This window comes from Bos indicus, chromosome 1, assembly GCF_029378745.1.
Source record: "Bos indicus isolate NIAB-ARS_2022 breed Sahiwal x Tharparkar chromosome 1, NIAB-ARS_B.indTharparkar_mat_pri_1.0, whole genome shotgun sequence".
In the NCBI taxonomy this organism is placed as follows: domain Eukaryota; kingdom Metazoa; phylum Chordata; class Mammalia; order Artiodactyla; family Bovidae; genus Bos; species Bos indicus.
In genome coordinates, this window is record NC_091760.1 from 96815207 (window position 1) to 96830636 (window position 15430).

At 40.9% G+C, this 15430-nt stretch overlaps 1 protein-coding gene across 9 annotated transcripts in view; it reads left to right on the top strand.

Moving 5' to 3' along the window:
* The window catches only part of TNIK (TRAF2 and NCK interacting kinase), a 407441-nt gene extending 393923 nt beyond the window's left edge, over positions 1-13518 (top strand). For all 9 annotated transcript variants that reach the window (XM_070803591.1, XM_070803368.1, XM_070803755.1 and 6 more), the window contains 5 exons: positions 3916-4016; positions 6248-6397; positions 8167-8326; positions 8573-8712; positions 10860-13518. In XM_070803591.1, coding sequence (XP_070659692.1) covers positions 3916-4016; positions 6248-6397; positions 8167-8326; positions 8573-8712; positions 10860-10943 — 635 coding nt within the window. In that variant the 3' untranslated portion in view covers positions 10944-13518. The remainder of the gene's footprint in view (positions 1-3915; positions 4017-6247; positions 6398-8166; positions 8327-8572; positions 8713-10859) is intronic.
* Positions 13519-15430: the final 1912 nt, after the last annotated feature.

A 15430-nucleotide genomic window follows, 5' to 3' on the forward strand; every position in this document is an offset into this window, starting at 1 on the left:
ACACCTTATCCTGCGTGGCTCCCCAAATGTTGCCAGGCATGCTTGTATCCGCAAGCAAGAGATTGAACGATTGTCTTTGGATTAGCTAAATGGCCAGAAAGAAAAGATGTTCAGGTACTAATATTTGACATATTGTGAAAAGAGCATGCTATCTAACCACCTTAAAAGTGAAGCCCATCAGTTGATAAGCCCACAATAGCATACAGTGGGGAAATCCACTCATAGGAAGGAAACTTAGAAAGAAGGGACTTCAGAGGAAACAAGGATAATGAAGAGTGGAACAAAAAAAAATTTTTTTTAAAAACTATAATAACTTCAGGGAGATTAGAAATACCATTTCCATAAAAGAAGAATAGGGTTTAAAAAAAAAAAAAAAGATGAAACAAGGTTGGAAAATGTCATTCAGAGAACAAGGAAAACACCTTGGAAATTAAAATATATAGGCAGGAATAAAAAGTATAATAAAAGGTTTGGAAGATAAAGATGAGAAATGTCCTAGAAAATGGAATGAAAAAGGAGAATGGAAGAAAGGAAGAAAAAGGAGAGGATGGGTAAGAAAACAAAAAGATTCAATCCAAGTGGTTCAAAATCTAAGTTACATGAGTTTTAGGAAAAAGAGAAATTAAGAAATGGAAGGAGAAGAAGGCACCAAAGAAAAAATACAAGAAAAGACCTCAAAAATCTCCAAATAAAAAGATGCACTGAGTACCCAGTATATGAAAATGAATGAAATACTGAAAAATGAATGAAAAAAGACTTACAAGAAGACACAGCAACATGAGATTTCAGTACCCAGGAAGTGAGAAGGCTCTTAAAGCTTTCAAATTACAGGTAAATAATTCCCTGGTGGTCTGGTGGTTGGGGCCCCACCCTCTCACTGCCAAAGGTCTAGTTTTGACCTCTGGTCAGGGAACTAAGATCCCACAAGCTGCACCATGCAACCATAAATAAATAATAAGTAAATAAACAGTTTATATATAATAGACCCAGAATTAGATGGCCTGGGACTTATAGCAATGCTGGAAGATTAGAAGACAACGGAGCAAGGCCTTCAAAGTTCTAAAGGAAACATTTTTTTTCACTTAGTAATTTATAACCCATCTGTATTAGCCAGGGTTCTCCAGAGAAACAAAACCAGTTTGTGTGTGTGTGTGTGGAGAGAGAGATAGAGAGAGAGAGAGAGAAATTAGTCCAGAGTGGGACAATGGAGGGTTCAGGAAGAGGTACCTCCAAGAAAAAAAATGTTACTAATAAATTACCTGTCATATTTGACTGTATTAAAGGCATTTATAACACTAACAGCAAGTTTCCATGTGCTTAGAGATAGATGTATAAAAAATAGGAAGTGGAAAACATTGGGGAAAACAAGAAAGGAATTATAATAAGGGTATACCACATGTCTCCTCTATGAATGGTAATGATTTTAACACAAGATATTGACTTAACCAAAAATTGTAACTATAACTGTGTTGGAGGTGTGAGGGAAGAAGAAATGGGTACATTTGAGAGACAGAGAACTAGAGAGAGGAGGTGGTGATAAGAGACAAGATCCTTTCCATGCTCCAGAGTCAGTAGCTAATATCAGATAATATCCACAAATGAAAAAAAATAACATTATTAGCATGTCATTGAGAAATATGGAAGTGAATTACAGAAGAAGTTGTTGAAAGTACATTAAAGACAGGATATGCAGAGGTATGCTATAGAAAAAGAATTCAGAGAGCAAAAATTTGGTCAGTTCAGTTCAGTCACTCAGTCATGTCCAACTCTTTGTGACCCCATGAATTGCAGCACGCCAGGCCTCCCTGTCCGTCACCAACTCCCGGAGTTCACTCAGACTCATGTCCCTCGAGTCAGTGATGCCATCCAGCCATCTCATCCTCTGTTGTCCCCTTCTCCTCCTGCCCCCAATCCCTCCCAGCATCAGGGTCTTTTCCAATGACTCAGCTCTTTGCATCAGGTGGCCAAAGTACTGGAGTTTCAGCTTTAGCATCAGTCCTTCCAATGAACACCCAGGGCTGATCTCCTTTAGAATGGACTGGTTGGATCTCCTTGCAGTCCGTGGTACTCTCAAGAGTCTTCTCCAACACCACACTTCAGAAGCATCAATTCTTCAGCTCTCAGCTTTCTTCACAGTCCAACTCTCACATCCATACATGACCACTGGAAAAACCGTAGCAGTTATCCTGGGCTAATTTCTTTAGGATACAGAATACTCTGAGTGTTCAAACATTTTATAAAAGATAAAGTAAAACAATTGCTGGGACTTCCCTGGCAGTCCAGTGGTTAAGAATTCACCTTCCACAGCAATGGAGAAACAGACATAGAGAACAGATTTATGGACACAGTGGGCAGGGGAAGAAGGAGAGGGTGACATGTATGGAGAGAGTAATGCGGAAACTTATATTACCATATGTAAAATAGATAGATAGCCAATGGGAATTTGCTGTATGATTCAAGGAACTCAAACAGGGGCTCTGTATCCACCTAGAGGGGTGGGATGGGGAGGGACATAGGAGGGAGGTTTGAGAGGGAGGGGACATATATATACCTATGGCTGATTCATGTTGATATTTCAGAAAACAGAATTCTGTAAGCAATTATCCTTCAATTAAAAATAAATTTATTAAAAATTATTAAATTAATAATTTATTTATAATTAAATAATAATTATTAAATTAATTTAAATAATTAATTAATATTAAATATATTAAAAAAGAATCCACCTTCCAGTGCAAGGGGCACAGGTCCCATCCCTGGTTGGGAAACTAATATCCCACATACCACTCTGTGCGACCAGTAAAGAATTAAAGCAACTCCATGTGTATTGTCTTAGGCTGTTCAAGATGCTATAACAGAATATGACAGGCTGGGTGGTATATGAACAACAGGAGTTTATTTCTCAAAGCTCCAGAGACTGAAAAGCTCAAGATCAAAGTGCTGTCAGATTCAGTGTCTGGTGAGGGCCTGCTTTCTGGGTCATAGAAAGCTGTCTTTTTTATTACAGCCTCACATAGTAGGAAGGGAACGGTATCTCTCTGGGGTCTCTTGTTAAGGGCACTAGTCCCTTTTAAATTTCCAATAACTGGAATCCAAGTTTGAATAATAAGCAAACGGCAGACATTCTATCTCTACCCATTTGTTGATTCTTCTGCCATCTTGCCATACCAGCTCTCAGCTGCTTACATGTGAGTGAACATAAAAGCCAAGTAAGGAAACATGAAGGATTTTTATACAGATTCTTCTTAAAATAAGTAATTCACATCTAGACTTGGTGGTGAGAGACAGTCCTAACCAGTTACATCTTTAGATAGAGCTTTCAGCAGGAAACAAAAGGCCCCAGGTATTCTGCAGACAAGTTCACTAAAGGAAGTTAAATCCATACCTGTAAGAATATCCCACACTGGAGAGCTACAGTGCAGGAGACCTGGGTTCAATCCCTGGGTTGGGAAGATCCCCCTGGAGAAGGGAAAGGCTACCCACTCCAGTATTCTGGCCTGGAGAATTCTGTGGTCTGTATAGTCCATGGGGAAGCAGAGACTCGGACACAACTGAGCGACTTTCACTTTCAAGAACATCCCACACCAGAGCACTACCCTCAATTAGGGTGACATAGAGTGATGTGTGTGTGTGCGTGCGTGCCTGCTCAGCTGTGTCTGACTCTTTGTGACCCCATGGACTGTAGCCCACCAGGCTCCTCTGTCCATGGGATTCTCCAGACAAGAATACTGGAGGGGGTTGCCATTTCCATCTTCAGCGGATCCTCCAGACCTACGTATCAAATCCTCGTCTCTTGCATCTCCTGCATTGGCAGGCGGGTTCTCAGGTTCTTTACCACTGAGGCACCGGGAACCATTTATCAACACAGAAGCTGGAATAAATTAATAAACTTAACTCATAATGTTTCTATTGCAGTTAAATATGAAAGGATCAAATTCTTGGTGATTGCCTTAAAGAATGCTGTGGAGATATATGCTTGGGCTCCTAAACCGTATCATAAGTTCATGGCATTTAAGGTAAGTAGACATGTGATTACCTAACAAGGGCTTGTTTCTGTAGGTTTCCACCAGGTAACACTGCTCTATCTTACACAGAGACTTGTACCAAGTTTTCTATATAGAAAAATTCTCTTTTAAAAGTGTAGGAACCCTTGTTTGTTATTCTAAAAGTAAAGACTGGGTATTATCAAATGCTATTAAATTAATCAAATTAAAATTTGGGTGCACCTTCCTCCTCCGTTTCAGGTCTACGCACCATCACCTCTAAGTGGCATTTAATAGGGAATGGTTACCGGGCAAAGCATTCATTGTAATATTAGACAACGAGATTCATTATACCCCCACCTAAGTCTGATATTTCTTCTGAAAAAGGCAGACCAACAGCAGCACTGTATTTCAAGTTTGAACTGAGTCTGTTAATCTTAAAATCCTCTTAAGCCTTTTTGGTTTAAAGTCCCTAAAACTCACTTGATGGTCATATATCCCCATTGCTATTGGACTTCAATGAAGTGAATACTGAATAGAGTCACATGTGGAAATGGCCTAGATTCTCTGCATCCTTCAATTTTCATTGCTTTTTCATTTTTTATCTTGTCTAAGTATGTACTCACTGTGGTCGGCTTGATCACTCATGAGAATCAACAGAAATAGTATCAAGTGATGCTGGTCCCATTGACTTCAGCTCATGAAAGCTGACCCCCACATGCCAGAAGGACCAGGACTTACCGCAGTCTGATGTTTTCAGAGATACACAGTCTACCCATAGCCAGTGTTACTTTATCTTCTGTTCATTCTTTCTCTGCCTGTGTCTCTCTCTTTATATCTCCTTGGCTCTCACTTTTCTCCCCACCTTTACAACTCTCATCTTTCTTTGACCCTTTATGTATTATTTCTTGCCATTTAAGCCATGTGAGGGCAAAAGCTGCCCTGGGAACATTATGAGCCCCTCTTCAGGGCCAAATCACCCTAGTTCTGTCTTATTCTCTTAGCAGCACAAGGAGTTCATTTGTGATGTGCTCAGGAAGGTGGGTTCATCGATGGAAATGGGCACCCCTCCATAACCCCACATTTATGGAGAAGAATTTTGGGGCTGCATTAAGTTAGTAATAACACTTGGGATGACTCCTGAAAGCTACAGTGGTGCTGCTGTTCTGCCAAAATCTCTCTTTGCAAAAGCTTTTCAATCAAGGCCTGTTCCAGTTCTGAAGTTACTGCCATCAGTGTACAAGCCAAAGTGCAGAACTGATGGCAGAATGCTTTGTTCAGCAAACCATGCCCAGCCTGGAAGGAGGGACGGGCAAGGCAAGGACTTGAATAGGAAAAGTCTAGAGCTGGCAGGAGGTTGAGCCCTCCTATGGGACAAGGAGATTTGGCTCAAACCTCCCATACGTGAAAATGATGTTAGTAAAAAAGGAAGGAGGAGTCTGTTAAAGCGGCCAAGGCACTTGTGGTTTCACAGAATCTCTCCCAGATTTCCAGGCCAGTACAGGTAGAGTGGGGTTGAAATAATGGCAGAGGAAAAGGAGGGGAGACTGAACAGTTACCTGTGGCTTGGACTTCAGCGTCTCCCACACAGAACTTTGACAGCTGTGTCTGGGGCTCTTTGTTTTCTTTCTAGGTAAACCCAGCTAACCAATGTAAACCACAAGTCTTGAGATGTACCACCTCAACCTTCCCTCTCTGTTGGTCAAACCCAAGTCTCAGATCTCCTTCTTAAGTCTAGAGAAGGTGCTGATCTGATGGGCACTCACTCACCCAGGACAATCAGAACCAGAGCGGGCACGATAACTCAGAACAGGCTTATTTAGCACAGAACTGGCCCCAGCTGACCCCCTCCCCAGGCTGTCCCTAAACAGTTAGTAGCCATGCATGGGCCTGGCTGTCACTCAGGAAGGAGAGGGGCCAGAGAGGTGACCGGACCTTCTTGGAGAAAAGGCCAGATATAAACAGGAAAGAACAGCAGTACCCAGGCACCATATGTTTAATATATGATAACACTATCAAAATGGACAACTGTAAACCAACTTCTCTTCCCTGGAAGACAAGGGGCAGAGCAAGGGGCACGAATGGATGCTAGACTCTTCCTCCTAGAGCCAGAATGTGACTAGCTCTAAAATTGAAAGAAAGATTTCCTAGCTTTTCAATTTAAGAAAAGTCAGACGTGAACTTCCACAGGAAATAGCTAAAGGAAAAATCTATTAAGATAATGTCTTTGCATGATGTGGACTCTCACAGGGTGATTTTTAAAGTCTTTTGCAGATCTCCAGCACAAGCCACTGCTTGTTGATCTCACAGTAGAAGAAGGTCAAAGATTAAAGGTTATTTTTGGTTCACACACTGGTTTCCATGTAATTGATGTTGATTCAGGAAACTCTTATGATATCTACATACCATCTCATGTAAGTTCCCAAAAGCAGACTGTCAAGACTCTCTGACAATCTGCACGTAGAGATTTGTTTTTGTACATTTGTAGTGAAAGTCATGCTAACTTTTACTAATCAGTAAAGCAGATAGACTTTTAGCCTTCACCAAATAGATTATACTTTTCATACATAAAGCATGTAAATTTAACTAATTTTTACAGCTGCTTGAAACTGAGTAACATGTAATAGCAATTATTTGCCATTTACTGGACATGTTGTTTCCTTGGGTTTTATATTAAAATACATATGATGTTTTCATTCAAGGGCACAAATTCTTTCTTTTTTAAAGCATGAGTATAATAGATGAGCTTCTATTTTTACTTTGTGAAGGAGATTGGTTCATTTTATGTGGAAGAAGGCCACTGGTCCTTTTTCTGCTCTCGTTCCTCTCTTCAAGTGGAAGGCAATGTCATGTGGTAAAATCAGACACCCTCAAGCACATGCTCTGGCTCTAGCATGTGTTCGCTTTGCAATAATGGACACGTTGGGCAGCCTCTTCGGCCCTCAGCTTTCACATCTGTGAAATGGGCTAAGAGGACCTATCACATAGGGTTATCATCGTCATTAAATGAGGTGACGCATCTAGAGAACATGGCACAGGGTCCTGCAATTTGCAGTATTAATATTACTATCCTGACACATTGCCTAAAACATGACTTTTTAAGGGAAATGCTGCCCATGGTTTCATGTAGTAGGAGAAGAGCAGTGTAAATTGTGTCTCCCATATGTATACAGTCCCAAGGCTAACACACAGTAGAAACTAGTCATCAACAAAGTCTGAGATTCAGTCTGTTGCTGTTTGGTATTTTAAAGAGTTTAAAGACTTTACTCCACAGAAGCACAATTGAAAAAAGTTATTTTAGTGCATGACACACGCACATCATTTGTTACCACATTGCAGCTTTTCCTCCTGTGTGGTCATGCACACGGACTCACAACCCGTGCTCTTTTATGAGGGACCAAGCCACCCCATGATCGTCCTCCAGCCCCTCAGTCATGTCCACCCTGCACTTACTGGATGGCCATGACACTCTCCACCAGGGGGTCACAGCAATCCCATGTCTGTCTTCATACAAGTCAGTCTATGCTTATTTGAATAGTATCATTCTTTTTAATGAATGGTAATTTAAAATTTTTTTTCTCAACAAGCCATTAATTTAGATTATTCTTTTATTTAGTCACCTAGATAAACAATCTGTACGGAATTTTCATAGCCTATTTTGGCCCCATATAGCCTGTTTCTAGCATATTCAACTGGTTTGCACTTTTCCTCATCTTTTTTAAAAGTAGACAGAAAACACGAGATTTTTTCAATGTTTATGAGAATGTGCGCAAATCCCAATTTTACCACCACGTGCTAGTACAGCTTTGGTCAAGATACATAACCCCTCTGAGATGCAGTCACTTCCCCTGTAGACAGAAACACCTACCGTGCGGAGCTGTTCTAAGGCCCAGAAGTTACGTATGTAAAGAGCCCATGCTTGGCACAGGGCAGCTGCTCTAATGTTGTAGTTGTTGCTTTTAGGAACAGGTAAATTGGATTCTTGACTTCATCCCTAAGTTTGTATTTACCAGGGTATTTGGCAGGTCAGTGGTTAAATTAAGCAAAGCAAAACATCGGTCTCTAGAGTGCAAATGGAAAAGAGAAATGAAAGAACTTTTTTTTTTCAATTCTTAGAAGTTAATAGTTAAGATACTGTCTTATTTTGAAAAAGAATAATGCCTGGCCTTTCTTTGTCTTCTAGATTCAGGGCAATATCACTCCTCATGCCATTGTCATCTTGCCTAAGACAGATGGAATGGAAATGCTTGTTTGCTATGAGGATGAGGGGGTGTATGTAAACACCTACGGCCGGATAACTAAGGATGTGGTGCTCCAATGGGGAGAAATGCCCACGTCTGTGGGTAGGTTAACCATTCCTTATCTCCTTCAGCAGTTACACCCCCCAAATGAAACGAAAGTCAAGAAATGTGAAACAACCATTTGATTCCACCAAAAAAAAAAAAAAGTCTGTGAATAACACTTGTAAGACTTGCTTTGTCTGTTTATCTCAAGTCGTTTGTCATTTTTGTGGTTAAGATGTGAACAGATGCTGTGAGTTATTGCCCATCTAATGTTTTTAATGCAGTTTTGGAAATTCCTTTTGACAGCCTACATTCATTCCAATCAGATAATGGGCTGGGGCGAGAAAGCTATTGAGATCCGGTCAGTGGAAACAGGACATTTGGATGGAGTATTTATGCATAAGCGAGCTCAAAGGTTAAAGTTTCTATGTGAAAGAAATGATAAGGTAAATCCGTTTCAACATTTGCATTAGTGTTTGCATTTTAAGAGACCACCAGGTACCTGTGAAACCTTCATTTTCCTTTATACTGATTTGAATCACATCTGTGTTAAACAATCAATATTATCTTGAAATGGCATTATTTGGTTTGACTCATGTGAACCCTCAAAATATACTATTCACACGTCAAAAAAGACATGAAAACATCTAAAAATTTCTTGTAAACTCTCAGTAACTCGTGTGGCCTGCAGGCCTTAAGATGACTCAGCAAATACCCCAAATTCTCCTAAACACTTAGAAGAGTTGGCCCGTCATTAATCATTTCACAGAGGGTCAACCTTATACTCCACATTTAGACTTTTCACAGAATCACTATTGGGGCATAACCCATCACATTATATTCAACTTTAAATGTAAAGCCTGTGACATGTAGAAATATAAAGTTTTTGAGAAGTGTCACCCATTCCTTAAGGAGTGCACAGTCACAAACTCAACTAGTGCCATGTCCCGTGTCATTCCAGCCGTGTTTCTTCTGAAGTGTCATAGGGGGACTGTTTTCCAGTGAAACTGGCGGTGTTCGTCTGGCATGAACAGTCGCCCAGAAGGGTATTCTTCCCCCTTGCCCTCCCTGTAGACTCACGCAGAGTTCTCAGTAGCTAAGCTATACTGTATTTGTGAATTCATCCTTTGTGACTATGGTCAGTTTAGAAATGCTGTCCCCCAACTCAGCCAACGTAAACATTTATAGAAAAGAATGTGATGGGTTGAACAGACCTGCGTCTCTTGGCTCTCTCCCATTCCCTAGAAGCCAGGCTGATCTTAGTATGACCCTGGAGCAGCCAGTTAATCTGACGTGGTGTGGTCTGGGTGGACAACAGCTGGGGATGGCAAGAATGGTTTCCAGGGCCTCATCAGAATATGCCAGAAGACAGACCTGACCCCAAGTAAAATTCCAGCCCCCACCTAGTCTCTGGGGATCATAAGGCCAGGACTGATCTAGGCACGGACCCCCAAACTCTAGAAGCCCTTACTGCAAGCCCTGTGCACACCCTCAGGAACAGTCTGAGACCACACCAGTGTCAGGGCCCTGAGGTTCAGAGCCAGGGCACACGGAACCTGGAGAGCAGGAGCCCTTTCCTCCCCTTGTGTTTCCACAGGTCCTCTGTGCTTCCCCCTGTGACCCATTGACCCCACAGTAGCTTTACTAACATATGTAGCATTAGCTGAATGACACACATTTCCACAGAGCTTCCTAAGACGTTGTTGGGAGAGACAGCAATGTTCTTCTAACAAAGTTGTGGAAATGAAGTAGCAGAGACTTTATACTAGTGACAAAGTAAATGCCTTGGACCAAAGCGTGGTGTCGGCTGATTCTTAAAGGACTCAGCCAAAGCACGTAACATTATTTTCCTAGGCAGCGGTTCATGGATGTTCGGCTCAGGCAAGCAGTACCCCAAATCTTGCTCCCTTCTCTCAGTTGATAAAATGATTTAGCAGACCCAGACCTAATGGACTGTGGTTCTCCTTATGAATGCCATGATCTCCTTCAGCCTAGGATATGCCTTCATCATCACATCAGCAGAGAAGCCAAGTGTTAACTCTTGAAGTGCCAAAGTGAATAGGTATTAAACACCTTACCCTATCCGACTAGAGCCACTTGTTTATTTGTTTGTTTTTTTAATTGAAAAATGAAGCTGTATAGTAGTCAGTAGGCCCAAAATTCTCTCTTGACTTTCATTCCCAAAGTCTGCCCTCTTGTCATTAGGAGAGAGGTGAGGGGAGCCCCTGTGACTTTCCAGAAATTAACAAAGGACCTGTTGTGTTCTTGACCAGAAATCCAGCATATTATCCTAGCACGAAACTCCCTTGTAAAAAGTGAGCACCCAAAGGGTTGTTGCAAATCAAGATGTAGTCCCTTCTGGGTCCCTGAAGGCCAATACCATGATAAGTAATAGTAACCTTATAGGAATAAAGGCGGGAATGCCTACAGAGGATGCAGTGTATTAAAAGATGCTTTAAAAACACCAGCCATTGAGTCTTAAGAGCTGACACATGGCAAGGATAGGACATGTGAGAGAAAAATGGATGGACGGTTGAAGAAAAGAGGGAAAGAAACCATGCAGTTGAACTAACTTCTTTTTAATTTCAAACAGGTATTTTTTGCATCCGTGCGATCTGGAGGAAGTAGCCAAGTGTTTTTCATGACCCTCAACAGAAATTCCATGATGAACTGGTAACAGAAGAGCACTTGGCACTTATCTTCATGGCGTTATTTCTAATTTAAAAGAACATAACTCATGTGGACTTAATGCCAGTCTAGAGGCAGAATCAGAAGGCTTGGTTGAACATACTGCTTTCCCCTTTTCCTCTCCCTCCACCCGTCCCGATACAGTCCATCTTTCAATGTTGCAGCCTGGTTGAGAAGGAGAGAAAAAGGTGGCAGGAATTTCCAGGAGATCCCCAAGAATGCTGCGTTGTCTATGGACGGAGATGGACCATGTGCCCTTCGGAGTTAGGGATAGAAACAAATATTGTGTGCTCTTATGATTAAGCTGTGTTACGGTGGATTTTTGAGTTTTGTTTTGTTTTTTACCTTTTTTTTTTTCTTTACCCCCTTACTTTGTAAGAATGGGGAGAGAATGCATACTGAGAAAGTGTCTGTTTTTAATTCTGTCTGCCTGCTAGCTTTAAGTATATGATATGTTGTTAAGATCTCCAACTTCAAATGGTGAGAGACAGCACAATAAATGTACCTTATCTCTTTACACTGAAGGCCATAACTACACAGTGGGGTAATTTTAGAACTCTTTTGCCTTCACCAACCCAAGAGGTTGCTTTTTGATAGCAACTGCTAATGAATTTTTAAAAGAGAAGAAAAATACTAGTATTCCCCTCTTTTGGGAAATAGATTTTAAATGGCTAAACTACTAGCCTTAGACTAATAAAATCAACTACCATTTTTGTGAGTCTGGCAGGCCCTATTTTATAGGGCCCTGTACAGACCAGAGTGTGTCTCACGGGATAGTAGTGCCATTGAGTTAAGTTGGCTCTAGTGAATGAGGGACTCTATATACAATGTTGCCTCAATGATTACTGCAACAGATCAGGGCAAAAGATGGGATGACAGAGGGGGTCAGATGGAAAGAGCTTCTGGAAACAAGCTAAAAATGTATATATATACACACACACACATTTTTTTTTCAAATGCACAAAACTTCCCAGCTAGGAAGTCACTCTGTTTGGGCTTCATTAGGAGTTAAGACCTTGTTCTTTCTGGGAATTGGAGAATCGATGCCATCCAGGCTCTAGTTACTCCCAGCTTCTTCCTGAGGGTGCCACTGTCTCAAGATGAAAACTGTGACTGAAAAAATAATAATAATAAATGTTTCTGAGCTGCCTGTGTTCTCTCTGGGTTGGTGAGAGAAGGGACTAGACTACTAAGCCTGCCTGGGACCCAGCAGGCATCATTGGTTCAGATTTTATAGAACTTGAAAGCAAGGCTTTGGCCGAAATTCTGAGACCCTAATCATTTTACCTTCCTCCAAATTACCCAACATCCGGTAAACAGCGTTTGTGCAGAGATATGTATGTATTTCGTTCAGGTTGACTTGTGTCCTTATAAACTCTTCCACGGATGATTTGAACTTTTGCGTGACTGTCTGGGATTTTTTTTCCAAAGCTCCGAGCATGGCCGCCTGTGGTATCAAGGTGTTGCGAAACAGTATCTGTGTTGCGCTTCCTGTTTTAACCTACCTCGTTTCGTTCGTTTCGTTTCACTGTTCATCACAGCAGTGTTATCTCCAGGAGACATATAGAGAGCTCAACTGGCAATCTCAGGGGTATTTCGCATTTTTTAAAACAAAACAGTAGTTGACCAAATTGTTCTTGAAAAATTGAAAAAAAAAAATCCAACAGCAACAAAACTAATGTGGCTTGTTTCTGGAGAAAACAATTACTGTAAACAGATCCAAAACCAAAAAAATCTATGAGCCTACTGATTTTGCCTAAATACGTGAGCAGCTGATGTACTATTAATGAGAACGAAATACACATTAGGAAAACACCGCCATTTAAATCTGGTGGCTTGGGCAAGGGTGGGGGACACGGAAAGGAAACTACTCTAGTTTTTGAAGTGGCTGATTCTACCCCTCCTGTAAAGGTGGTTGTCATTTGCATTTATTTTAAGCAGGTAACACACGAATGGAATTGAGGATTATCTTCAGGCGATCACCAAGATGTCCTCATTGTGGTCCCTTTAGCACTCAAAAGCAATGAAATCCTCCCGTTCTCATTTTTACTGCTAAGGTTCTGCTGCTGAACAATACGATCTTCGCAAATTCCATGCCACAAATTCAGCAATAACGTTTGGGATTGAATAGCAACTACTGTCATGGATGCTGACATGGACAAGGCACATTGATTTGGGTCTCATCTCCGCATGTGATTGCCACCAGCTCTTTATATTGCTGCTGTGGTATTTTGAACCAGAAGCTTCTTTAAATATGTTGCAAACTGATCTTTGTTTTATGTTTTGTTCCGTTTTGATTTCTAAGTGATAAGTTTGAAACACACAGCTTTAACTGATTTTTTTTATTGTGGGATTTGGGGTACAGTAAAGAAATAAAAGGGAATCATTGTGTTTAAACATAAGGTAGTTTGTGAATGTATTTTTTAAAGTCTAGATTCATTGAAACAAAAAATCATAAGAAAACAATATTAATGCAGTCTTGTTTACAGTATGTACACTGACATGACATAGACCATGAGCTTTTCTGGTGCCAAGAAAAATAAAACACAGACGTTAACCATCAAGCCATGCTTTTTATATTTTTGTACAAATATTTTACACAGAGTACAAGGCAAAACCAAATTTAAAACAGCCCCCCACAAATCTGTGCTCCTTAAAAGATTTCTAAAGAATTCCCTGAAGCTTTTATCTCGAAAAATACATTTTCCTCTATAAGGACAGGCCCTAGCCCTGAAATACTGGAGGCCTAGGTCATGCAGAATATTTCAGAATAACTGCTCTTGTGGCTCATAACAATTACCAACATTTCAGTTTGCCTTAATTCTTTTTTTTTGTTGGCAGAAGCAAGCGAGTGGTTGTGCTTTTCATCCCTCTTAATATCATCTTAAAAATAAAATGAGCCAGTTTTAGAGATAAAAAATCCCCTGTGAGAAAAACTGAAACTAGTTTCAAAGCTAAAAAAGTTTTTATCAATATTTGTATACAAAGAGAAATGGAACCCTCCCTCCCCCAGAGTTTCACTGCTGCTGCTGCTGCTAAGTCGCTTCAGTTGTGTCCGACTCTGCGACCCCATAGACAGCAGCCCACCAGGCTCCTCTGTCCCTGGGATTCTCCAGGCAAGAACACTAGAGTGGGTTGCCATTTCCTTCTCCAGCACATGAAAGTGAAAAGTGAAAGTGAAGTCGCTCAGTTATGTCCCACTCTTCACGACCCCATGGACTGCAGCCTACCAGGCTCCTCCGTCCATGGGATTTTCCAGGCAAGAGTACTGGAGTGGGGTGTCATTTTCTAGTTTCACTAGATCGTTTCATTCCCTGCTACTCAATGTGGATGACCATGCAATAAAATCCACTTTGGCTGCTTACACCACAGTCGTGGGCCAGGGTCTGTCAGGTGATTGTCATTGCTGGGTGCTAGTCCAGGACATTAGCAAGGATTCCTCCATGCAGTGCATAGTGGGAGCAGATGACCTACAAGATCCTTTAAGATGGGGAGAGTTCTCCCCATGCCAGTTACATTCAGATCGTTGTCCTTGCACACAAGGTAAGGGAAGATCTCTTGCACTAAGTGCCACCCAAAATCTAATGACTATTTAAATAGAGCTCATTTTTCTTGAAGACTTTCTAACAGAGCCTCAAGAAGACCAAGGGCTATTTCAACAGTGTAGATTAAGATACAGATGACATCCCACGAGGCCACTCAAACAGGTATTCCATTTCTCTCACACTCTAACATTGCTTTCTAAGACATACTTCTTATGTACATCGCATCAAGTACACATTTTTTAAAAGCCTCTTAATTCCTGGCTGTCAAGACCTACTAACAGTTTTCTGTCTGCTCTTGTGACTTATTGGTAAGTGGTGTCTCTGGTCCCTCCTGTGCAGTAGATTAGAAAGATGTGAGAAATTCAGGCCGGAGCCATTTGGGTTTTGTCCGTTGCCCAGACAAGGAAGCAGCTGAAGCCTAACCTCACATTCCATAAACTAAAAGAAAAAAAAATGTTTTCCCTACTAGTATGTGTCCTGGTTCCTGTCACTGTATTCTTGAAATGTTGAAGAGCTTTGTGTTAACAGTGTGTGTTGTCTTTGAAAGTCTGCTTGAACAGGCATCACTTCCATTCATGCTGATTGCTTTAAGATACAAGATGTGCCACATTATTTTAAGAAAGAACATGCCGTTATTGGTCTAAATTTTTTAAACTTCTGGAGGAAAATAGAATATCCGCAACATGCTGATGGCAATTCTGAATGACTCTGTCATGCTCCCATGATTCTATGTTCTAACCATCTCAACAGTTTCTGTGAATTATTAGTCACTTTGTCGTTCATTCCTCTTAACCTTAAATCTAAACAAATCAAAAAAATAACAAACAAACCCAAAACTGACTTAACTGAGACTACATAGTTACAACATAAAATCCAAAAATCTAAAATTTGATTTCATTTGCCTGTCCATATTTCTCATAAATACCATTAC